General features: G+C 36.4%; 1 protein-coding gene across 5 annotated transcripts in view; it reads right to left on the bottom strand.

Annotated features, from left to right (window-relative positions):
- Positions 1–26386, bottom strand: part of rbms3 (RNA binding motif single stranded interacting protein 3) — a 298301-nt gene extending 271915 nt beyond the window's left edge. For 2 of the 5 annotated variants that reach the window (XM_004915378.4, XM_004915381.4), the window contains exon 1: positions 25749–26386. In XM_004915378.4, coding sequence (XP_004915435.2) covers positions 25749–25823 — 75 coding nt within the window. In that variant the 5' untranslated portion in view covers positions 25824–26386. The remainder of the gene's footprint in view (positions 1–25748) is intronic. The other 3 variants (XM_004915377.4, XM_002941573.5, XM_004915376.4) reach the window with 2 other exon arrangements.
- Positions 26387–27474: the final 1088 nt, after the last annotated feature.

The following is a 27474-nucleotide window of genomic DNA, read 5'->3' as shown; positions in this document are numbered from 1 at the left end:
CACTGTGAATCCTATGATCCTATATTGTTTGGGGGAATAGTTTTCCTTTAACTTGTGCGGTTTCCTTTTTGATTGCTCCAGAAATTTTTTTTACCAATTGCATTGGTTTCTATGTAACCCGTTAGAACTGCTTACATTTTTTATGCAAGGTTTTGCTTGGTTTTACATAGTTTTACATGTATTTTTTTACTCGGCAAACTGTGGTGTAAAATGTGTCAATGTAAACATTAATTGCATGGTTTTATAAATATACCCCTTATAGCAGACAAAACAAGAGTCTATGCATTGCTCTAAGTCTTACTTGTTCTTTGGAAAAAATAAACATTAAATGTAACTATTATCATTTAGTTTGTTTAGATTCAACCATTCACCCCTTTACCAGAAGCACTTACAACTAAATAGACAAGAAATGGATGGGAGCTTCACCACAGACAAGTCTCTGGGTATAAAGTAACTTCAACGTGCCTTTTATGGAATTACTCACTTTAAAAAGACTGTCACTGAAAAGACTCCAAAGACTTGAAAGTAAAAAATGAACGTAATGAAATGTATGCAATGAGATGTATGCAACAATAGCCAATTAGATTACAGTGCCTTGCAAGTATTCATCTCCTTGATCAGTCCTCGTATTTTATTGAAATACAGATTCTACACTGATACTGTTTTCTCTATGATATTTTTATTTTAAAGTATAGAAACTTAGATTTATTTTTGTGACATTGTGTAAGAAAAATAAAAAACTGCAATAGCATCTCAATATTAGTCAGATAGCCCTTGTCCTTGAAACCCTGTCTCCCCTTTTAACTACTTATAACCTCAGAAACAGTTTTTGGAGAATTTGTAAGGCCTGTGTGTGGTGTCCCTTTGAATTTATCTACACCTGTTCTAGAAGCTGCAACCAGGCCAAAATACCATCAATATACATAAATGCCTGAATATTTTATGTGTATACTGTATACATATGTATATAATGTACAGGTATTGGACCCATTATCCAGAATGCTCGGGACCTGGGGTTTTCCGAATAAGGGATCTTTCTGTAATTCGGATCTCCTACCTAAATTCTGCTAAAAAACATTATTTAAACAGTAATTAAACCCAATAGGATTGTTTTGCCTCCAATAAGGATTAATTATATCTTAGTTGGGATCAAGTACAAGGCACTGTTTTATTATTACAGAGAAAAAGGAAACCATTTTTAAAAATGTGAATTATTTGATTAAAATGATTAAAATTATTAAAATGGAGTCTATAGGAGATGGCTTTCCCGTAATTTGGAACTTTCTGGATAATGGGTTTACAGATAAAGGGTCTGACACCTGTAAAGGCAAAATAATGTAAAATAAAAATATGTATGTATGTATATATTTATATAGATATATATAAACTGTATGTATGTTTATATATTTTTTTTTTACTGGACACGTTGTTGTGCTGTAGACAGAATTAAGAAATTAAGCAAGGCAAATTTGCTTTCCATAATTTGCTTCTCAAAGTGTATTTCTTTGCAACGTTACAAACTATACTTAGAAGAGAAAGATAAATGAAGCAATATTTGATTCCTGCCTTGTACCAATGGACACAATACACCTCTGGAAGATCTATTATCAAAAGCACAGGAAAACAATCACCCTTACAATTAAATCTTCTTCAAGATAGCAAGTGTAACCTGCCAGTAGTTACTGTACATCTATACATTCAATGTCAGGTTAACCTTTACAAAATAGACACTTGTGAATAGATTGCTAACTCTAGATCATTCTGGAAGTGCAGAGTAAAACAGAAAACTAGAAGCCAGAACATTGGGAATGTTATTTACATTTTGCATATACATTTTTGTTATATACATTTTACATTTTTACTTTTTTGTAAATTGTACAACCATTTAACAATAATTTTAGACATTTAAGATAAAACTTCTGTACAGATGAGCTATGTAGCATATTTCATATATTTTTCAGATTGACATTAAAATAACATTTTGGGGGCCTGGGACTTGGCATCCAAAAAGTTGATGGAACTCAAAGGCAAATTGTGGAATAGAGGTGCACCAGTTGGATAGCACTGCCCTAACAGGTGTGTGTTAGATGTACCATTCAAGTTAAAAGTGACTCAAACAATCATAATCAATCAGTAATCAAATTTGGAATCTTGTAGGCTCCATGTAGGGTTCACAGCTATTCAATTTGTTTAGGACTTTCCTAAAAACAATCTGAATGTGCTTATTGATTCATAAAATTTGATAGACCAAATTATATTAAATGTTATTGTCCAAGCATTAAGGTCCCCCCCCCCACACACCCCAAAGAGTAACTGTTCTGTGATGTATAATTCATTATCATTATCAAGGCTAGGGGCAATGTTTATTCCTTTTGATTTGATCAGTATTGATACCGATCAGTATTGATCAAATTTAAACATTTCTGCTTGGTTAATTAAAATTATATAATGTAAAAAAGCAATTATCTAATTTCAACATATCATTTCATTGTATAATGCCAGTAAATATATGCAGCTCTTTAGAAAGGTTGTTCATCACATCAGTCTCTGGCCCAGTGAAGTTTACAAACTAAGTCCCCTATCGCATTCACACAACACACAAGGGTTAACTGTTTTAGTTAACAAAAAGGACCACTGATTCATGGGGATTTGAACCCTGGTATGTTTGGCGGTTTATATGGCTTGTTCTGTCACTTGGGATTTTGGGAGTTCTATGCTGAAAAGAATTTATGTAAGCTTAAAATACCTCCTCACGGTCTCTATTCCCAGTTTCATTAAGGCCAGGCCAGTCCCTTCCTGCATCCCATTGCTGGTCCATTGAACTTAGTAATGTGATCTTGCCTCCTTGTTCCTGCTGCAGCTGTTTCATCTTCAATACGGTATCTGCCTAGATACATGCTTATTGATTGTCTGATTTCCTGGTATGACCTCAGCTCCACGGATTTACTTTTGTTTGCCTCCTGCCTTGACCCCTGCCTGGTACACAGACTTGTTCTAGTTTGCCGCCTACCCTGACTCCTTGCCTGCCAAGGGACCTACCTTAACCACTGGGTTGGTGTCAGACTTGCCTCTCCATTGCACTTTTGTACTGAATATGCTGTTTGTTCAATTTTCCATCATTTTTTTTCCCAAAATCACGGCATCTGCTTTTAATCAAGCCAACAACATGTATAACCTCAGTTACATAGCTCATAGGCTCACACCTGCCAGTCTCACACCTGGGGAATCTCCTGGCCAATAGAACTCTGTAGGCCCCAATGAATAGGCCAATGATTGTGGATGGGCAAGTAAGGCCCAGATCTGCTTATTTGGTCATAATGCCATACAGAGGGATTTGGCTGTGCATGGCTACCATTATGCTTATATTCTAGGGCAAATATGCCATACACCATTTCATGTATTGTATTAAATTGCATTTTAGCAGGGATTGAGAACAGTGTTTGTCCTTTCCATTGAAAATATGTAGTTAAAAATATATTATTCTTTGATTATATTAGATTTATAGGCCAGGTACTTAATAAATAAAGACAGGAAAAATAACTCTTTACTGTTTTTTTAGTGAAAGGGGTTTTGTTTGTATGAAAAAGGGTATTTCCTGGCATTTTTATATCTACTTCCTAAAAAAAAAGCTAGTTGACATTCTATAATTTAGAATGTACAGACAACAGTGATGTTAGGCTTTTCTCCAAATCTAGATTTTTATACATTTGCAGGGACATGTCTCCAATTAAAAGTTACTTTTACTGACTCATACATTTTAATAGAATACCTAACTTATCAATAATACAAGGAGGATAATTCACTGAAAACTAGCAGTAGAGAGAAAATTCCCAGACACAAGGCTAAAATAACTCCAGGGCTGCTCAAGAACAAAAATTGGAATTCCCCAAAATTGCACAGACAAAGCTTTTATCCCAATCCAACTGAGAATCTTTGGCAATAGTTGAAATTTGTGGTGGATACATGTCACTATACTACCTGGAACAAATCTGCATGGAAGAATAGGCAAAACCATAAACCGCGTGCAAAGCTAATACACAATTACCTTAAATGTACAACCCAGGGCAAAGTTTGAGCGAGTTTGTGTTTTCCAATGATCCAAAAAATAATGGAAAAAAAAATGATTTCAAATTCCTGTTTTCCAAGATTTAGCAACTAAAAGGAATCATAGAAATCATTTGGAGGTGAACTTTTAATTTATAAGCTGTTTTTTTTTTTCAAGGTGTTTTTTTTTTGTAAATGTTTTATACATGTCTGGTTGCAGAGATGTATTCATAGTCACAATAGTAAGTTGCTTACAGTAACATGCAATTTAAATGTGATCATTAAATTTCCTACCTCTGTTCACAAAATAATAGATAATAAAACAATAAAACAGAATGACCCGCCTTGAAGCCCAGTCTGTTTTCATATTTATTTCAATGCAGTATCTAGTAGAATTAAGTCTAAATCAACTGGACTTTTCTGAGTTTTTCTTGAAAACGTTTCACCACTCATCCGAGTGGCTTCTTCAGTTCAAATGACTGGTAGGGATTAACACCTTCATCAATGAGAATCTTGGTACCATTGTGATTGGATCATACCTTCTTACACCTGTCAGTTTCAGCTAACACCTAACTGAACAAGTTCAATGGAACCATTGTGATTGGATGTCTGTGACTCTACTACCATCAAGAGTTTAAATACCGGGGAATTCCCTACCAGTCATTTGAACTGAAGAAGCCACTCGGATGAGTGGTGAAACGTTTTTAAGAAAAACTCAGAAAAGTCCAGTTGTTTTAGACTTAATTCTACTAGATACTATATATGATGACCTGGATGAAGGAGAGTCTTCATAGACATTTATTTCAATGGTTTTTTTTTTTTTAAAAATAAACAACGAAAAGCAATTAGGATTGAGTTTTTTGCAACTTAACACAGTTGAGTTTTTCCAGTTGTAAGTTTAACATGATTAATTTCTGCAATCAAGTTTAGAAAAAAACTGGAATTAATCACCCTTTCCAGGGGAGCTGCTGCCATGAGGTGAGTTGAGAAACACGCTTCAGGAAGCAGGTTACAGGGACAGCAAAAAAAAATGTCAGCTCTTCTAGTGCAGAAAGCACTATTGCACTCTATGCAATAGAAATGTGCCCCCCCCTGTGGCATCTGAAAGGCCCCCCCCCCCGGGGTGGCCAAGGGGCCAGGAACGTATCTGATACTCTATAACTGAGAAATTAAAATCTTTGTACAACCCAAAACTTAAGATCTCCAAGACATAAAGTTATAAAATATATATCAGACAATATAATGCACAAATAGATACAAATAGTAAAGAATTGTATTTTTCAGACTGCAACACTAAAAAGAAAAATGTGCTGATACTGTTCCCTTTATACTGTATTTATTATAATTCTACTTGAATCTAAAATTAGCAGGCTGAACATTTACTGTACACTTAATTAGGAATGCTAATTGGTCCAGAATTGCCATTATTATAAAGGGAATCAGGTATTGTATAGCAATTCCCGAGCTCACTTGAATTCCAATGAAATCCTGGATTGTTTTAATTTAACATGGATTTCAATTATCTAGACTTACACTGGATTCCAGTTACAGGCAATTGCATTATTAAATGGGTCAAAAATAGAAGAGCTGTGGGTGAACTTATTTAACCACAAGTAGAGGCAATTTAAAAAAAATAATTATATATATAATAATAATAATAATATATTTATTAATGTCATATTTATATTTTTGTACCTTAATTTTCATTTGCCACCATATGGCCTCCTCAGGCATTCTTCACAGACATGAGTTCACTGAAATGCCTCTCTGACGGTTATTAAAGGAAGAGAATAAGGTTAAATCTAAGTCAAGTTGTCCAAATTTCTGCCCATGTGTTCACCCAGGCCTGACGGGGGACCCCTGTAATACTGAAAGGAAATGGCAGTGTGGCAAACCGTACTCTGGGGTGGTATGCATTTTGCTGTTCCAATGGCTTCTGATCCCCATTATTGGAACTGAAACCCCCATAACGAGAAGGAAGGATCTTTCACTAATCAAGGGAGGCTCAGAGGTGAATATTCCTCCCAGCAATGCCCTTTAGAGTCTTATGGAACCATCAGTCCCACTGGATCTGTGCAACTTGGAGGAATAATAAGATCAAGGACTACAGTATACCAGCCTATCTGTGACTTGGCTACACATGGACTATCTCTGTGGGACACTCTAGGTAAATCCTGCTAGTTGGTGGCACTGGCTTTCATTATTATTATTACTAAAATTACTAGAAAATCATATCCATGACCTCTAAGTTCTCTTGCCAGATAAATATACCATGTTATAGTTTATAGGTCATAAAAGCCTGTTACAAAACTAATACCAGCCCAGGGTAGCAGCTAAGAGAATATAATCACTAGATGGTGCATAATTCTGGCACCCCTCAATTTTACCTTTCCTTCTCCTTTAATTAATTAATAACTCAACCAAGTCAAAGAAACCGGTACCTCCAGACTATATGTAATCATGCAAAGTAAGAAAAGTATGTTATATGGAAACAGTAAGCTATGCCATCAAAGAAAGCCATTTAAAGTAAAGTGGATGGAAATAAATCCTTTACTACAAATAAGCAATGTTTTCTCAGTGAAAGAGATGCAAATGTGATCTGTATAATTAGGAACATTTAAACATAAATATGCTGTATACTTGGCAACTTTATTACCTTTCAATAAAATAAACCTGACACCAAAATAATTCACACCAGCCAACTATTTTGCAAAGCAATTTGTTGCAGGGACAAAGTCCACATTATAATTATATTGACCAGCATGCCAGATTTTTGTGTTTGCTTAGGGAAATCTGGCTTGTGTATCAAAGGCAGATAACTGATGCCCTATCCTGTATTTAGTACTGATATGTCTATAGCAACTGGACTTGCTGAGCAGGGTCGGACAGGGGGGCGCAGGGCCCACCGGGGATCCCGCCCCAGGGGCCCCAGGAGCACCGGCAAGGGTCGGACTGGGCCGCTGGGGCCCACCGGGATTTTTCCCGGTGTCCCAGCGGCCCAGTCCGACCCTGTTGCTGAGTAATCTTAAAAAGTATCTCACCAGTCATCTTTGTGGTCTCTTTGGTTAATATGAGTGGTGGGGTATTTTTTTTCCTTTAAAGATTATTTAAAGGTTGGTTCTGTGTCACATGTATATTATGAAACAAAAGGGCACAAACGTTTAGTTAGAGCAAAACTGGGATTTTTTAAAATTGGTGTTATGCCCCTGTGAGCTAATGAAACTCTTTGGGATATACAGTATATGGGTACTGGTTTGCAGATGAAGGACTAATAGGGTTAATAATCTTATTTTTAATGGTGCATTAATAGTGCTATGGTTAATCTTGCTAATGTTTAATGTTTTATTCTTGCATGAAGCCACATCTTCTAATGGTCACTTTTTCTGGATGTAGGAATTTACTAATAGCTTGAAGCCCCCCTACACGCAACCTCCTAGGGGAAGGCAAGTGTATAAAAGGACCCCTTACTAGGAAGGATAAAGGAAATTATTCTTAACAAAACATTTCACTGGGTCTTTGTTTATGCCATCATCTTTGGTAGCATTCAACATATTACTTATAGTATGCAACACATGATAATCATCATATATGCCTTTTTCTGGTGTTGATGGAATGTATTGGCACGTAAACGTCAAACAAAAATTTCACGGTAATAATAGCAAGAATACTAAGGTAGCATTGACAAACCTTATTTTGATTAGAACCAGGCTTGAGCCACAGGAGGCAGTTTGGGTTTAGACTGGCAGTTATATTGAAAGTCTTTTATCCCCTGCTTTTGCTTTCCCTGGCTGATAGCTGAAACTGTTGGAATCCAGCTGTGGGCAGTTGTCCAGTTAAGCGGTAATTTAAGCCTGCCACCTCCTCTAATCTGTGCTGGATCATTATGCCACTTTGCTGTGACCAAGCTTTATGTTTCTTGAATTCCTTTGTTCCTGTATCCTAAGGTCTTCTGAAATCATGTAAGTCCCTTCCTGCAATGCCCTGTCCTTGACCCCATCCCCAAATTCTGGCCCAGTTTTGAACCTTGAACTGTTACTTGGACTTTGTTTGCCGCCAGCCCTGACCCTGTACCTGTTTTGAGTTGCTTGCTGCTTACCCAAACTATTGCATGTGTTATGGATTTTTTTTCTTCATTAAATCTTGCTTTAGCTGCACAGCGTCTGCAATTTTCAAGTCACTGATATGTTTGCTAGATGTTATCCAACACACAGGCTCCTAGCAGCTAATTCAGTGGGTTAGCTTGACATAATGTTTCTAAGATGCAGGGTGCAAATGGGAGATTTTTAGAAAAGGTTTATGTGCCATTTATTACTTTGCCATTACCATTTCATCTCTGGCATTTCTGTTCAGTTTTCAGCTGAACAAATCTCATTATCAAAACTGATTTTCAGCAAAATATCCTTATAATTAGAGGGTGAAACGTGATTAATCAGTTCCTTTTCATTAAAAGGAGTGTGGTTTTATGTTGATTTGCCCTTCTGTAGATAGACATAATCATTTGGATAAGGATATTACACTTCCACAGTCAAAGCTGCGGTGCTCCACTTTCTTAGCTACAATATTAAAACGTGAATGAAAAACTTCAAGTAGGAAAGATATCTGATTGCAATAAATGTAAAGACGATAAATCAGTTTGTTAAAGAAGGTTTTATGAAATGGCAAGGTAGTGTGAGCAGCCAACCAGTTCCTTGTTTGGGTTCTTCATTCAGTAATTTCAGTAATGCTGGAAGAGATTCTGGCTGTGCATTGCTGTCACATAGAGACTAGTGTTTATTGCAACTCTGTGTTATTAAAAAGACAGGGTAGCTGAAGAAATGAACCATGGGCTCAGTCTTTCTAATTCTACTGTGTCAAATGAGGATGCACATTTGCAATTTGCATACTAAGAGCTCTCCTCTTCTAAACATCATCTATACAAGCCAAGGGAAATTGCATTGTTTTTCCCCCAGCCAATTAGATATATATCAGATTGGGAATCATACATTATGCTACAAGACTTCAAAGATATGTTAAGATTTTTTATCAGCAACAGACTCCTCTTCAAAACATAGTGATTCCGGATGATTAGTGTTTGCTGTAACTGTCAGCTAACTATTCATTAATTATTTTAATATATATAATACACATGCATGCAGAGGGATATTAGTTTTCCAGACAGTGACTACATTTATTAATGGGAAAATGGAATGGTCATTTAAAGTGACAGGTTAGCTTCAAATTATTTTTCATACAATGTAAGCAATGGTGTTATAACACAGCTGGTTTTCATTTTGTTGTTGTTGGTGTTTTTAAATTAAATGCATTCTTCTTCTCACTAGTTCAAAATTGAAACAGCGAATTGGTTGCAAGGTCTCTGCCAGAAACAAGGCAGTTGATATGGAGCGTTTATAGGAAAGGGCCTACAATGCAAACCATAATGGATAACAATAAAAAATGTATCTTTAAAATAAAGCAACTTATTGATTGCTAGGGTCTGTGATCTCATCTAGCATTTAAAACTAAAAAATGGAGATTGATAAGAGTAAAAGCAAATAGTTAAAAAAAGCAGTAAAAAAAATAAAAATAGAGACTGATTAAAACCCAGCTCGGTATAAGTCTAAATATAACTTACTAACTTACTTGAACAAGTGAGATAGGCGAATTGTTACAAACAATATGTGTCTAGCAACAAGTGGATTCCATTCAAGTAAATAACAGGCTGTACAGGTGCTTTTCTCCTGGCCAAGAAATGACAGCAGAGACTGTGTGCCACAGACCTAAGAATGCTGTAGCCTTGCTATAAAATAGAACAGGAGTGATTTAGCCATGTCATAATTCATTCTCTACATGACCTAACAAAGCTTCATAGAGAAAGACACCAAAACTCAGACATGATCAAATATCATACAAGTAGTTGTACTACAAAGAAAACAAATGTATACATATCGGAGATAACAACAAACCAAATTTGCCTTGTCTTCTAAATCTGTACCATATTTATATAAATATTATACAGGTATGGGACCTATTATCCAGACTGTTTATGACCTGGGGTTTTCTGGATAGGTATATTTCCATAATTTGAATCTCCATCATTTTATTATTACAGAGAAAAAGGAAATATGTTCGAAAATGTTGAATTATTTGATTAAAATGGAGTCTACGGGAGATGGCCTTCCCCAAATATGGAGCTTTCTGGATAATGGGTTTTCAGATAACTGATCCCATACCTGTATTTAACATTTCTTTCAGTCATCTGACATCAATAGAAAATAATATCTTGTCCAGACATTTTAATTTTTGTCCTATGTCAGAATAGGGTGTGCTCCAGTGCCTGGAGCTGAAACTGGATTTCTACTACTCTTTCAGACTATAGAAATGGATGTTAGAGGCTTCTGATTAGTAGAAATGTAATTGTTTCCAGTAATTCTGACTCTGACTCTGATAACAAATAGAAGGCTGGTCCCTTTTGTTGCGTACTCCCCAACTGAATCCTACTTTTTATGAAAAATAACATTTTATATTTAATTATATTTAAAAATAATGATATATCAAAGCAACAATCATGAGTACTTGAAGGAATACTGTCATGGGACACATCAGTTAATAGATCTTCTCCAGCAGAACACAAACAGACTTTTTTCCATTTTTAATTTTGAAATTACACATGGGGCTAGCCATGTTCTTCATTTCCCAGGCTGCCACGGCCATGTGACCTGTGCTCTGATAAACTTTAGTCATACTTTACTGCTCAGCTGCAAATTGGAGTGATATCACCTCCTTCCCTCCCAACCCCCCAGCAGCCGTTCAGCAGAACAATGGGAAGGTAGCAAGACAGAAAGTATACCATAAAAATCATGACAGTATCCCTTTAAGGCACTGAGGGGAATCTCCATAATCATTATTGTCACAGGCACTAACCAGTACATTCAGGAAAGAGACGCAATCATAGCTCTAAGGAGAATCTGGCTTTTGTTTCTGAGACCCTGATATTGTTAATCGTTACTAATCTACAAATATAATTAGAGAGAGTTTTTATACAGCACAATGTACAATTAAGTGCATCAGTGCAGAATACAAGGAATAATTACATTCGTTTATCAAACTTATGCAATAACATGACCAAAAATTGCCCCAGCCATGTAACTCTTTCTTCATTCTAACCAGATTAAACTCAACAAAGCAATTTGCTACTGGGTTATAGAACCAATGAAAATTCTGTCCTTATTAGCTCAGTATTTTCAGTCTGAGGATAAATGGCCCGCTGGCTACAATCCGGATTCCTTTTCTGAGTGACCCTTGTCATAATCGCCATGAATACCTGTTTTAAGATCAATTCTGAATGCTTCAGGTTGTAATGCTCTACCATTAAGCTGCATATTAAATAATAAGGACAGTATTTAGCTTGCAGTGTTTGTTTCTTTTAATAATATTCTTCTTTTATATACTGAATGTGAATACAATGGCATAATAATATCGATTTATAAGCATAACATTATTTTTGTACATTGTCACAAAGTGGTTAGGCATTCGAAACACAACATTTATAAGAGTAAATGTGTCCATAATAAAATAAAAATTCATTTTTTTTTCTTTGCCTAAAGCAGTGAGATACAGTCTAACTTGCCTAAGGTGACAAAAAGCTAATGCAGGAATCTAATGAGACCTTTCTCCTTCACAGTCACTGTTGAAACCACCCAAGCCTCAAACAGGTGTATTTTCTAAAGGTCATATTGGCATCACTGTTTGGCATTGCTGTAGTTTGTATATATTTCCCATGTACCGTGCAGTAGACTTAATAATAATTTAAATGACACACAGTATTGACATTTAAGCCTATATTAAATTCTCCAGTAATGAATGTATCAAGGGTAGATGTATAATTATGCATTAGAATATGTCTCACAAGAAATAATTAAAGGTGCTATATCTCATTTCTGTTTGTATAATTACTTTGGTTAACCCCAATTTACCTTCATTCACGTAAAGTGGTGGAGGAGAAAATTCACAACTGATATTCTATTTAAGTGCAGATCTACCAAATGAACATGAAAAGAAAGCAAAGCAATCCTGACAGCTGAAGCAAAGAATCAAACCTTATATTCATATTGGTTTTGTTTGATTTGATTCCCTACTCCCTGCCATACTCACCCCTGCTAAGGTAGAAAGCTGTTGCCTTCACTCACATTTCTGTGGCCTCTGAACAGTGCTAACTAGCCAATACATGGGAGGGAGGAAGGCTTTGAACATGTTTTATATAGTTAAACGGCTGCATTTAAAGTGGACCTGTCAAGCTGTATAATAAAAGCCCTTTAAAAATTAAGCATGAAACCCAAATTATTTTTTTAATTAAATAATCCATAGCTGTTATAAATGTATTTAAAAATATGAGCTGTCAATCATATATTACCTGCCCCGCCTCTATGCCTGCAGCAATATATGATTGACAGCACAGATTTTTTATTACAATTACTTTTAACTTTCCTTTTAGCACTAGATGGCAAATGCAGAAGATTTTGGGGTGATTCAAAGCTTGCCTTAACAACAGTGGCCCCTGCCTGCTTGCTGTGACTGTTAATTGCAAGACTAAAGGGGGAAAAAAATTTATATAGTGTAAGTAAAGTTTATTTTGCTCAACTAACATGATAGAAAAGGATTTGGAATTATTTCTTAGGGTGACAGGTCCCTTTTAACTGATCTATTCCATTTTTAGGATAATAGAGATTTGCCACCTAGAATGCATTTTTATCATTATTTATTAGATATAATCTTTACCTTGGTAAAAAAAAAAAACTGTGTCACCCCCCCCCCCCACACTTGCTGGTATTGTATTATTCCTTCTATTTATCTGCTTGCATCCTAGTACAATAATCATTTCTCTTCACTGACATTTAACAACCATAGTTAAATTATAATTTCTATTACAATGTATATTTGTATTATTTCACTTCACTGAAAAATTCTTGAAACTGCTGAAAAATTCACAAAATGGTGAAAAATTAGCGAAATGATGTTGTCACGGCTAATGACCATTTTTTCCTCCGTTTTGCAAAAAAAATTGGCAATGGTGAAATCTGGAATTATGCCAGGAATTCATGTAACAGTAGTTGTAGTTGTATTTATATATAGTGCCAACATGCTTTGAAGTTTACAGGGTTTGTTCATCATTTGCATTCCATTTGGAATTTACAATCTAAGGTCCCTATCAGCATGAAACAATAGGGCCAATTTCATCAGAAGCCAATTACCCAACCTGTAGGGGAGCCAATTAACCAACCTCTCTGTGTGGGAGGAAAGCAGAGTACCCAGAGGAAACTTATACAGACACATGGGAAAACTTCTTGCAATTCGTTCCCTGGCCTGCATAGAGCTCAGTATACAAGAAATGCAAGGCAGCAATGCTATCCACTGAGCAACCATACTTTTGTTTCAGGGCTATTCCATCTTTGTCTATCTCTGATTAGGACCCATGGGGGTTAATATTAGGAAGCAATTTAGCACCTATATTAGTAAATTAGCCTCAAACACTAGTAATACAAAGTAGGTTACACTGTAGTAAAACCTCAGGACTGTGGATAAATTACAGTGTTGTGTTTAGCTGAGAGACCCAGGAGTTCACAGACCAGGGCTGCTTTAAAGGGGATCATACCTTCATACAAGAGTCCAAATCTGAACAGCCCCTGTCAGAAAATACATTTTTTTGTAAATCATCTTTATTATTTTAAATGTTTCGTTTTGAAGCCACAGACCATATAAGCTGTGGATCAGAGCTGCTCAAACTCTCTCTGCTCTGCTCTTAGCAAGTAGCCATGTTTTTTACTCATATTGCAATGTTTTCCTAATAATTCCAGTGTAATTACAAGCATGGTCTGTATTTTGGCCATAGCAATGGCACCCTGTGCTTCTAAATGGACTCAATTGCTTTTGCATTTTGATGCAAAACAAGTTCATGTTACATCTAGCATATTGAAGTTAGAGGTATTCATTTATGGAGTGCACAATGTTTAAAACAACATTTGAATCTGGTTCACTGAGTGCAAGTCTGCTGCAGGTATAACATAATCTGCCCTGGGAACCCTGGAGTTACCACCAAATCCGGTGTGGCAGCAGCTCCAGGGTTCCCCAGCATCAATGGGCGCAGTTGTGCACCTTTCATTGGATACAAATACCTTACAAAATTGTGTCAATATGTGCTCTGTATTATATTCATTTTAGAACACTTATACTTGCAGTTTTGTTCGAAAAATTACCCCTATAGAGTAATTATGACTAATTATACATAATAAAGTAATTTCTACCACATATTTGTTTATGGTTTTTCTTTTACAAAATCTTGCTACAGTTATTTACTAGCGTTAACTATGTGCAGGAATTCAATAAAAGTCATTAATGTAAAAAATACATAAACTGCAGTTATCTAAACCCAATCACCTCATCTATTGGCAGAATTATTATAACCATATCTTTGAACATATTTTCCAGTACTTGAACTCAGAACTGTCGTCCCTATCCAGAAAACTCCTGCTTCCCAAAAGTTCTTGCATCTAGCAACCCCCTTCCCCCAAAATACCTGCATAGTAGTCTAATACCAACCTGGTATCCTTCCAAATGTTAAACATTATCTGTCCCCTCCCAAGGAACATCTGGAATTATAGATCCCTGATCTAATATTAACATTAAATTGTCAGTAACAAAGTTTAGTGGATATGCCATGTATTCAAATAAACCCTATTCTTTCTCTGCACTGGAAATATGTTCTGTCTGCTTCAATATTTCTAATCTGTTTATAGAAATAATTGACTATTTTATTGCTTCCAGATCTTGTGAAAACTGGACGCATCTAGAGGGTAGGAGGGATGCTCGGAATGTGTTTAATCACAATGGAATGAGAATGACGTATATCTCCGTAAAGGCCTGTGGAATATGTCAGTGTTATATAAATACAGATTAGTTTGCAGTCAGTGCAGTCCATTTACTAGTAAATCTCTGATTCTTCAAGTGATTATACTGTGCAGATCCAATTATTAAGACCTGCACCTGAAACAGACCAGCAACCTGTGACCTGGACCCACAACCTGTATTTTTATTCGCTTTGACCCACTACCTGACTCAAACAGCAACTGCCTTATCTGCAACCTGATCCGCAACCCACTGACCACCATTAAACAGGAAGTGCTGTTGCTGCACAGCGGAAGTGACATCATCAAAAGTGGGCAGGGGCAAAAAAAAACATGTAAAAATGTTTAAAGGAGTAAAATATAGATAATATAGCTAATATAAGATAGGAAATATGAATAAGACCCGCAACTCCACATCTATGCCCAGCATCTGAAAATCCTACCTGCAACCTGTAGAGTACCTACTTTTCTTGCAGATAACCCATAACTACCCAACCCACTGTAGGACTCTACTATGTAGCCAGGAGGGCTGCAATACAAGTTCCAATAGTGCTGTACAGTCAACATTTGTATAGCAGATACCAAGTAAGCTTTTCTACAATACAATAGTTTTAGCACATGGAGATAAACAGGGGGTCCTGCAAGTCTTTGAGCTGAAACCCTTTTGGCGTATGAAATAGGACTCAAACAGGTATCAAATATTTTATTTGCAGGTTTTGGACAAATATTCTCATTTTATGATGTTAATGTTTTTAATGAGTTTGCCACTCTTTTGCAAGGCATTTTCCATATGGCAACAGATGCTAGCTGGGTTTTGCACAATACTATTGGGTTGGTCTATGCATGCAGTAAAGTCGAGATCAAAGGACACAGGGAGGCTTTATAGAAAAAGGCACAACAACTAACAAATGTATTCAAAACTTGCAAACAAGCAGGGGGACTGATGAGAAAAATGAAGATAACCTTCAGGGAAACAGAAAACAACATTTTTTTCATCCTATCCTACATTTCTTGTTCTGTGCTGTTTTTTTTTTTTTTTTTTTTAAATTCCTTTGCATACTACTAATTACAAAATTGTTATAGGAAGAACATATGATATTGAGGGGAGCCAAATGAAACAGGTTTGTAAAGTTTGGAACTTTCTATGACTGACATTTCCCCTTTAATGAAATAGTAAGTTAGAGTTAGTGCATAAAAACCTCATTAGTAATTGTAACATTAGTGCTACAGCCTAAGGGGGATACCCTAGAGTAGGGGATGTATTTTACATAAAAGTTATGTTAAGGTTCCCAGATCTACTCATTTCCCAGAATGCTTAGAGACAAATGTGAAGTTTTGGGCAACTTAGTCAAACAATTACCTGTACTACCAGAATTTAGAATTACTTTGCTTCTATATACAGTATATCCTATGATGAGAGAAAGGCTTGTTTGCCTTACAAAGCTCTACATTGACTGTTTACTTAATTTTCATAGATAAAATAAAATTCTCATTCAAATCAGGCAAATGTTTTTAGTTATAATTCCCCTACATTCTTACAACGTATCACTAAAAAAGCATTTTTTAATAAAGCAGACTGTATTAGCAAAGCAAATTTTTATTGAATATTTTATGAATACTTGGACTATAGAAGACCTTTACAGGGTCACTATAGGCAAAAATAATTTTATCTTATAATACATTGTAGGCAAACTAGTATAGATCTATAAGAATTGCTCCTTAGAAAATATAAGGTTGGGAGATAAGGTATTACTTGCATGTGTAACAGAATTAAGCATTTATTAGGGATTTATTCTACAGTAAGACTGCACTTTCCTATCCCACCATGCAATGTCATTGGGTTTGAATGTCACATTTTGTTCTTTGTGGTTCTTTGCGGAACACAGCTAGGCATGTACAGAACAACCCCCGTATCAATAAAAAAGCAGCGTAAAGAACTTTACTTCAGGTCATTAATCAAAGAACATACAATCATTTGACTACAAGCTTTTAAGTTTGTTTCAGTTGTTTCAGTTCTGCTATTAGTAGCACTTAAGACTAATTCCTCCATCCGTGGTTTCTATAACACTTCAGATCTTGTTGCTATTATACACCAATAGCATGAAAAGAATACACCTCTTTCAAATTAGCATTTGTTAAGCAAACTGAATGGGAATTCATACACAGCTAATTTATAATAGGGAGAGCACAAACTAAACTGAAGAAATGAAATACAGCCGCCAAAAACACTAATTATAAGAAAAACAAATCTGCAATACCTGTCCAGAAACTGAAAATTATAGTAACCATCTACTATAGCTCTTTTTACCATGCCAAATAGCTCTATGCAAGGTTAACTTTACTTGCCTAGGTATTTGTGAAAAGATCACTGCCAGCTGATCAGGAGTGTGTTCTTGGTCCTACACTAAAGAAAATAGGCAGTGTCAGATTAATGTAATTTGTGACAGAAGCGTACATCATTCAGACGTAAAAAAGGGAGAAAAAAAAATTTCTTTCAACACACAGGAATAGCTCAAGCATTTTAATTTTATGTTTTTAATGGTTCTTTGAGGTACAATGTTTGCCAGGTATCAATATCCTATAGCAATCAATACGATGTTTGCTATAAAATAGGTGACTAGTAAATGCTACTTGCTGATTAGTTGCTGCATCTGAGCAAACGTAGTGGCTTTTATTGCAAAACTCCAAGGGGTATATTTATTATGCTGTGTAAAAAGTGGAGTAAGGCATTACTGGTGATGTTGCCCACGGCAAAGTTAGGATCTAAAAAACTCAATCTAATAAAACCATCAAAAGTTTGAAAGACTCAAATTGTAAAAAATCACTTGAAAACTCCCGTTGACTTTAGATGCTGAGGTTTTACATTTGAGTTCTTTGCATTTTTTTCATGCTTGATAAATATTGAAGATTCCAGTTTTGGAAGCCCTAATTCAAATTTGAGAGTTTTTGTCAAAAAATTTTAATCGTGGAAAAAAATTAAAAGTTAAACGTTGATAAATCAGCCCCTAAGAGGCATTAAGAAAAATCTGTTATCTGCTACTGAGTAACTGGAAATTGTTTGCATACAAGCACATACTGTAAAACAAATATCATTTCCGTATTAAATAAAACTAAATATAGTGAAACTTTACTAAGCCTCTGTGCTGCACAAAAGTTGCACAAAAGACAAAGGGGGTCTCTTTTATGGGAAATATTGTATTGGGCACTATCAACATAAAATCAATTGTTTAGCACAGTTGAGAAGTCACAGGTGACAACATATTGCCCATCAAAGTGCATTATACAAAGTGTGAGAGAGTGACTACTCAACTTTTTGAGAATTATAAGCTTCCAGGTAGATGTTGCTAAAGAGAAGAATTTCAGGTTTTGAAACCTGAAGACCACTGGAAGGAACAGGCAAGCCAGACAATCCATTCCAGTGCTTCAGCTGATATACTGGAGCAGACTTTTCACAGGAAGGAAGTCCTGTGGAAAGGTATTTCATTGTAGTGAGAAAGTGTGTAAGGGCTCTCAGAGCAGGGCACAGAGCATGAAGGCTACCTTCCAGTGTTAGGAACTCACAGAGGGGCTGAGGGTGCTGCCTGCCACTGCAAGGAGCAGAGGGAGCCTTTGAACAAGGGACTGAGAGTCACTGAGGAATTGAGAAAAATCAGGAGGCTGTTTTTACTGTTTTTACTGGTTGTCCACAAGGGGCCCCAATGTAGTGAGGGAACTCATCAAATGTATGATTTGTGTATTTCATGCTAAAATGGTTACCCCTGTGTTAAATTAAACTGCTTACAAAAGAAATAAGTTGTATCACTGTAGGGACCCATAGGGTTAAGAGCTCCTATGGCTTTAAATCCATACACTTCCGTATTCCCTAATTACTAGGCAAATGCCTATCTTTCTATTTTTGTTTATTTGTATATCTCTAGTATTGGCCCTAAGACTTATGCCCATGTCCTGCCACACTTTAATATAGTGTTTGGTTATGGGTGGTCCTTTTTCTTTGGCCTTCAGTTTCTGACCCAGCTGGACGTGCTCCAGGGATCCTGGGATTCAAGGCCCAGTAAGTGTTCTGCACTAATGAAGTCAGGGAGAAGGTATTTCATGAACCAGGTTAGTCAGTGTCAAGTTACCATTTGTTATAGTATTTTCTAGAAAATTGAAAGATTTAGCTAGTTACAGCTCCAACAAGGATTGCTAGTATCTCTGCCCTAGGCTCTGCTTGCCTAAGTGAAGGGACTGTCGCACTGTTGAGCACTGGATTCAGGCATAGTCTTCTGTGTCTACTGTATTGAAACCCTAGAAGGTGCCTTAAAGGAGAATGCAAGTCAAAATTTAAAAAGCATACTGCCCAATAATCCTCCTATTGTTTAGTAAAAACGGCACACTTTTGGCTCACCTAATCAAATATTTACTCAGTCACACTTACTTCACATTTTCTAGAACAGGCAGCCATCTCTAAAAAGGTATTCTCCCTTCCTTTCCCTCCTTCATACTGCACATGTGTTTCATTCCCTCCCCCCTCCCCTCTGCCAGATCCGCTTCTGATTGGCTGGTGGGCATGTGTAGCTCAGAACAGCAAACAGGATCAAGTTACACACATGCTCAGAGAATAGGAAGGCAGCCGCTGGCACCTACAGGAAGGGGAGAGAGATTTCAGTGATGTCACTGTAGTCTTCACACTGCTGTAGGCTGCCAGCACCATATCTCAGAGAAGCAAGCAGGGATCTGGGAATTTAGATATGCAGTAAGTACTTAAAAATAATGCCTTTAGACTTACTTTTAATTTATATTAACCTTTCATTGTCCTTTAAACTTCCCTAGATTGTCTCTACATGGTGTCACAGTGTGCTGTCTCTTATTTCTGACTGTCCTCAATTTTTGCTACTTTGCCTCTGTAGATCTTGTGAGTATTATTACCCTGTGTAATTGTCTTAGACAATAAAATCAGTTCTGTTTAAGTTTGCTGCAAGAACCTTCTGGCGTCCTTTATTTTTCATTTTAGCACACAGCATAAGTGAGTTGTAGTTGTACTACATCTCCCCTTCAAACTTTTCACATAGTGAAGGTCCATCCTTGTGTGTTTTATCTAAAACCTAGCTGAACAGGCCATTTCTAGCTAAGATAGGGTTAAATAACCAATTGCCTTAGCTCTTGCTGAACAACACAGGAGCCCTTACCAACAAACTTTTGCTAATGAAAGAAGCATAGCTGTTGCAGATCCATTACATCTTTAGAGTAACATTTTGGATATTTCCAGAATATACACTCTAATCATTTCTCCAAAAGATCCCACACATATAAAGTAACACAAAAAAAGTGAACAACCTTAGCTCAGAGCATCTTTTTTTTCCTCTCCTAAGCAGCCATTTGCTGGGGAACAGCTCTATCACATTGGATCTCTCGTACACATGCTTTTAATATTACACAATGTAATTGCATACAGCTGTGCCTCAGACACTCTCACCAAACCAAAAGTTTAGCAAAGCTTTGGAATCGAGTTCTGGAGAAATATCAACCATTTCTACTTGTATAAATTTCCTCCATTAAAGGCATTTTTAAAACAACACTTAAGGAGGAATTCTGAACTTTAGAAAAAAAATGAGCTTGACTTCCTGGAAGCTTCAGAACTGGCATGTTCGTGACTGAATGAGCTGTTCTTGCCAAACGTACTCATAAAGAAGAAAAGTGCTGTGTGAAATCATATCTGTGCAAAGCCAACTGTGTCCAGGCCATTTCTAGCGTGACCTGAAATGAACCTGTACATTTCCTTTACTCACTCTTATCTGCCTTTAATACATGTATAGCTAAATTGTAGCGGGCCTGATACACTTAATCATTTATTATGCTGAATCAGATATTTATGTTACTCCTATAAATCTGTCAGTATGACGTTTATCCCTATAAGTGTTTCACACACTAATACTGTATATGTATGGATAATTCCTGGGTTTCAACAGATGAAGGAATAAATGGGTAACAATTGTAAAGATAAAAGCCTTAGGGAACTATTAAACCCCAGTTTATTTTTCTTCTGCAGTCATACGATAACAGAAAAAAGGCCAAGCAAAACCAAACAACATATATAATCAGTCCACTTATCATAAATGGAATTAACCATATTGTCATCATATTACATTTTTTAATCTTTGAAATGATAATCCAGCATAATACTCATTTGAAAAAAAACCAAACTGTTCTTTTCCAGTGAAGTAATTCACAAATGGGAGCCCTGGAGGCATAATTTATTATGCGCATGCTTTTATGAATAAAGGCATTATTGCCATTTACTAAGTTTCCTTCTCCCTACATTAGGAAGTACATGAGAAAGCTGCATACAAATCACTGCATAGCTTACAACTTTCCAGTTAGGATATTGGGATCTAATGTCAAAAACAGCAGAAACTGAGGAATGTAACATAAATTGCTTTCCCATGATTAGCAATAAAGAGCACATGCTAGATGATATCTTAGTTGGAATTAAGTACAAGGTCCTGTTTTAATACTACAGAGAAAAGGGAAATCATTTTTAAAATTAGAATTATTTGAATAAAATGAAGTCTGTGGGAAATGGCCTTCCTGCTTCGGAGCTTTCTGGATAATGGGTTTCCAGATAACCGATCTTATACTGGTACCCGAAGTCCGATTAAGGTACTTTTTATTCTTACAGAAAAAAGGAAATCATTTTTAAAAATTTGAATTGTTTGTTTAGAATTAAGCCTATGGGAGATAGTTAAAGCTGGCCATACACGTTCAGATTTAGTCTTCTTCTGACAAACGTTCGAATATCAGTCATACGTTTAAATGCAGTGATCTGAAACTAACATTCAGACTGAAATTGTAGGATAAAGCCTGTAAATACAATCGGAGAATGTTCTGAACATAAAATAGTTGACAGACACCAATCAAATGAAAATGACTTCCATTGTGGCTCCCCAAAGGATATCGCATCATACAAATACAGTACACGCACAGAGTTTATCATTAGCCGACCAAAATTTTCTAACCTGGGCGATTGACTAAACAATCGATTGATTTGGTACGAAAATGATAGGGACGATAATTCGGAGCCCACACACAGTCTTATCAGTATGTGTATGGCCAGCTTAAGACCTAAGACCTTTTGGTTAAGGAGCAATTCCTAAGGATTGTTTTACCTTCAGCATGGATTTATGCCAGCTTCATTACTATCAAGAACAAAATACTGTCAAATTATTACTGGAAAAAGCAAACCAGCTGGATAACAGGTTTCCAGATAATAGACCTCTACCTTTATTGAAGCCCCCATGTATATTAATGTTTATCAAACATTTTAGATTGTGTAGAACCATGACATGACCTACTATGTCTGTATATTTTGTTAAATGTAGGTAATATATATAGATATTTAAGCATCATTAATCTTTTAAGAAAGAAGAATAACATACCCAGTAAAGATAGTAATGGAAAATCCTTCACCAACACATAGAATCTATTTCAGTAAAGGCAATGGAATAGCATGCTATAAAATATGTTAGCATGTTTTCAATGTGTTCTCTACTAGTTAATAAACTACACTTGTTTGTTTAATCATCAGTCAATGGCTTGCATGCAAGGATGAAATAATTATTGGATCATAAATAAAGGATATGTTTTTGAAGATGAAAACAAATATATTCCAAGACAGGGTTGCTGGCAGGCTATGATTTTGTGTTACATGTTGTCACATGTTGGCACATGCCAGGCTGCAGATGGCAGGCATGGTGGCCTGATTTCAGTGAGTGCTTGATAAATGACTCCTTACACCTGACAATTGCTTCACACCAGACACCAAACACAGTCTGTACACCACAAGGGAAACAAGCTATGTCAGCCTTCTTGAATATTGGAATTCATTCCATCAGGACTTCTGTATGTCCAGATGGCTGAATGTGGAAAATGTAGTAAACCAAGTAAGAAGGGCTAGAAGTGGAAAATTTGCACTCGCTCAGCACAAGTAGGGGGCACGGATAGGCCTGTGACTACAAACTGGAAGGCTTATAAAGGACAAAACACTAAAAAAGAAACTTTACAAGTCAGAATCCCTGATTGAATTGAATAGGTGAAAGCATGTGAATGCTTTGGGTGTGGAAAAGATATCTGTGCAAAAAAAAAAGGGTTAACAAGAAACTGATTTTTTAGCATTTTCATTGCCATTTGCTGCCAATATCAAGATGAAAAAAAACAAATTACACAATAAAATCAATGCAAACTACAACATATGTTCCAACTGTATACACAGTTACCAGCTAGAGTTTTATCTGATACAATTACTGAACTCAGTTCTACTCAGATATTTTTAGTTTTCTTCCAGGAATCTTTAACAAATAATTATTCTACTATTCAATGGTTCTATTATTCAAAACAAAAATTGCCTTTATAAACTTGTTTAAAGTTTAAATTATTATCAACAGTTTTTATATCATGGTCAGAATTGGCAAGTGAATGTATCCGTTATACAAGCCATTACTCTCGAGTGACGGATGTATTACAGAATATTGAAGGAAACAGGAGCACAAAATTACTCAATTTAGGAAGATTTTAGCAATTTTTTGAAAAATTATAACATAAAGGAGGGCGAAAAGTTCTGAAGATGATATAGAGAGGAGTGACTTTCTCACAGCAGGAAGGATTTCCATGAAAGTGGTGTCATTTACAGAAAGACAGAAAAAACTTGTGATCATTAGAACATCCCTGAAATATCTCCTAAAGCATTTTTCTTAAATCATGCAATTTTGAGCATCCACTTCTTCCTGTAGCTAATGTGATAACTGATATGTAATCGGTCCCCTTCATGAACAACTGTGACGGGGCTGCTACAGTTTTCTCTGGGTCCAAAGGCCTGGACACCCCTTCTAGAAATTCTGATATGATCTGAGCATGTGATTGTATGGGATTTTTTTTGTGTTACAGTAGGACATAAGGTCACCATGGAAACAAGGATGGAATATAATATTGCATAGCCCTTAATGGCAATCATTAATAATTCAGACTAGTCGACTACAATCTATCCTTTTAAAGATCTAGCCCCATGGTGAGAAGGTAGCAGCCTGTCTAATGCTTTTCAGTTCACCGGCGGGCATGCGTTTAGTGAATTTCTAATGCTGTATGCACAAAGAAGGTTAAAGTTTCTACATAGAAAATCTTATATATTTTTAACTCTGCTGGCATGAAAAGTTCAGATGCCACTTTTCTGGATTTACATTTTTGGCTTGAGAGTGGAGAATAAATACATTAATTTATATTTAGAGACATTAACTGTTGTTACTGTAAAGCATTTAGTTGATGACATGGATAGGAGAAACAATACTGTAATTATCAGCAAAGCTTTTATGTCTGGGGGTAGGTTCTATGGTCATCATAATCCAGCAAGAGAGGTTACTATATCAGGTAACATTCTGTATTGTTTTTGGTGCTTTCCCATATCAGTTATAGGCACACCATACAGCTTGGTAGCGACTGATTCCAAATGCCTCAGAAGCTGAAGGCATGTTTAAAGTAACAAGATCCACATGCTGCTTGTCTATAGTAGCTCGTGGAATTTTGAAACACTGTTACAAAACATACTCACAAACAAAACACATACTCGTCTTTTTCTTTAGATATATATTGCTCTTTACATTGAGAAATCAGGGACCACCATTAAAACATGATATGATGTTTTGTATTATGTATGGCTTTAAATGTGATAAAAAAAAGTAAAAATGACAGTATTGATCTTTTTTATTTGAACATGGCCTTAATCAGTGTAATGCTGTTAAAGGAAACAAAGTAAATGACGTTTTCTTTGACTAGAGGAGTTTCTGTTGATACATTGGAAAATCATTCCTTAATCCAGGTGTAGTTTTACATATGTACCTGTGAATTATTTGGAGATTACTGGCCTTAAACCAAGTGATGCTGTACAGTAACTGTATGCTTTTTAACTTGCTACAATATTAGCCTTGACCTTGACATTGTCAAATAAGGGAATTAAAATTTAATGAGAAAGTCCGGTTTCCAAAGTTGTATGCTGTGATTTTACAGATTAAACAGGGTATTGTAGTATTTTGGGAAGTAGGAAACCTCTTTTCCTAATTAACACGAGTTTGAGAATTCTTTATAGGATATGCCCTAATATGACCTGTGGTCTGTGTGTGTGTAGGGGTGGGGATGTGGGAGCAGAGCCACTCTATAGGCTAGAAGGTATTTACTTTTCTAAAGGATAATAAAGGACTATATCTCACATCCACATGTTCCCTTTGCTTTGCATGTGAAACTCAGAACAGTAACAAAAAAAAAAATATATATATATATATAAATATATATATAAACAGATATATATATTTTTTTAGCTGCACTAGTTTTGGAACTTTTTTACATAAAGTTCATCATCGGAGAGTTGCCCTGCTGCCGGGAAATTCTTCCCACCGCTCAGATTGTGCAGATCTTACTAAGGAGACACAGGGATCTTATTTACATCCCAGAGCACAGCTCATACCATCCTGCATCCCATCGCACGAGAACTGTGAACTGCTGAATAGTAGAGCACTAACCTAACACTGAACAGGATCCAAGTAGCAGATAACAATGTATACAAAAAGTGTTGCCAATAAAAAAAGACGGTTTAGGCAAAGGATCTAAACCCACATTGTGTTTGACCTTCCTGCTTCACATGTCCCTGTATTGCCTTTAAGCTCTGCCCTGCATGATACTCAGTAGACTTAGAAGCAGAAAAGGGAAGCTGTCATTCACAGCAGGCACCTATCCATCATTCATTGAGTGCCTAATCATATAATATGGGCACTGTCAGACGCATCCTGCCATACTGCTGTCTCATACCTTGGTTTGGAGATAATGGGGGTAGTAGTAAGTGTACTGAGGGTACATTGGTTGCTGTTCCAAGCGTTTGCCCATGTAGCTGGAATCGTTATCTCTGATGCAGGAAACTCGTTGACAGGGTGTAGTGCCCCAGGCCCTTCTTCTTCTGAAATCACAATTCCACACAGCAATAATGACTGATGAGGTTTTGGGACTTCTTTCGCCTTTTTTTTTTTTTTTTTTACCAGTCGTTAATTCCAAAGGAAAAAGGGAAACATCTAGGCTTTAAAATAAGCGAAACCACGTAGAGAAATATTTCTTATCCACCTCCCCCAGCACAATCTCCTTTACAAGATTTGAAAAAAAAAATCAGCTTGCTTGTAATAAAATCACAATCCAGATTCTGTGAGGCATAAAAAGTCCTGTCCTGGGAATGAGGAGAGCTGCTATATAGGAACTCAGGAATCCTGCAGACCGGCTTTGCTTTCTTTCTTTCTTACTCTCAGTCTCCCTCAATTTTCTCTTCTCTCCTCCCCCTGCCCCCTCAAAAATAAATAAATTAAAAAAATAAAAAAAGAAAGAAAGGAAGAAAGAAAGAAAAAAAATCTTCCAGCCTAGTTGCTGCTGTCTCCCTCACGGAATGACATGGTGTTTAAGGCTTGTCTTGTCTTTCATTCAAACCCCCTCCTTCCAGCCTGTGGGTGGAACAACAGTGGAGCCTCTCCCTCGAGAGGCAGACGCAGTCCAGAAGGCTGCAGTATTTCCTCTAAGAAGAAATAGCCTGCCTCAGCTATGCTGCAAGCAAAGTACACATTCCCTCTGCTGGCTAGCTGAAAATCTGAGCACTTTTCACATGCCTGCTGTTTTAACATGCTTCTGCCACCGGAAAGAATTTCTGGAGATCCTGGTGATCATTCTGGGGCTATTTCAGTTTTCTCTTTATCAGAATGTATTAATAGCACTAATAATAATAGCTTTTCAGAAACAGCAATAAGCAGGCGGCTTAATCCTATTGCCATTTTTATGTCTCCCAGTGCACAGAATATATTTTTAAAAAGGAACTTGTTTATCATAGGGGGTCTCCTTTGCTGTGGGATCATAAGTGAATTGTCACCCATTACGCTGTGTTCCATCAGTATGTGCAAAAGTTTCATTTATAGCTTACCCTTGTGATTTGTGCTCGGAGACACAGATGTTTACGTGGGCGCACTTTCATTGACATATGGGCAAACGTGCTGAAAAAATGCAGAGCTGTGGGTTAAAGCAGGGTGCTGAGAAGGAAAATGTTACCTTCCGCTTGAAATAGCATGTGCTGCATCAAATTAGTGAATAAGCCCCAGTATATTAATATAGCCTGTGGAAAATGCATTTTTGACTAAAATGTATAGTTCAGTTAAATATTATTTATCTGTTATTTATATAACACAGACACATTTAAGCAGCTCTTTACAGAGATTATACATCAATTATATCTGGCCCAGGAGCTTTCAATCAAAAGTTCCTATCACATTCACATACACCAGTTATCTGTGGAAAGAAACCAGAATACCCAATACACAGTCATGGGAAGAAAATAGAAACTTTTGCAAATAGTGCCTAGCCTGGAATCAAACTCAGTAATACAGTGCTGCCCACTGAGCCATTTCTTGTATTAATTAACAAATATAAAGTTATTTCATTTATTTTTCTTGGTATTTCTTGGTAATTGGTTAGATAAATTATTTCCATCATGTCTGGATGAAGAACA

Source organism: Xenopus tropicalis, chromosome 6 (assembly GCF_000004195.4).
Source record: "Xenopus tropicalis strain Nigerian chromosome 6, UCB_Xtro_10.0, whole genome shotgun sequence".
Lineage (NCBI taxonomy): Eukaryota > Metazoa > Chordata > Amphibia > Anura > Pipidae > Xenopus > Xenopus tropicalis.
This window is presented reverse-complemented; position numbering and strand designations above follow the sequence as displayed.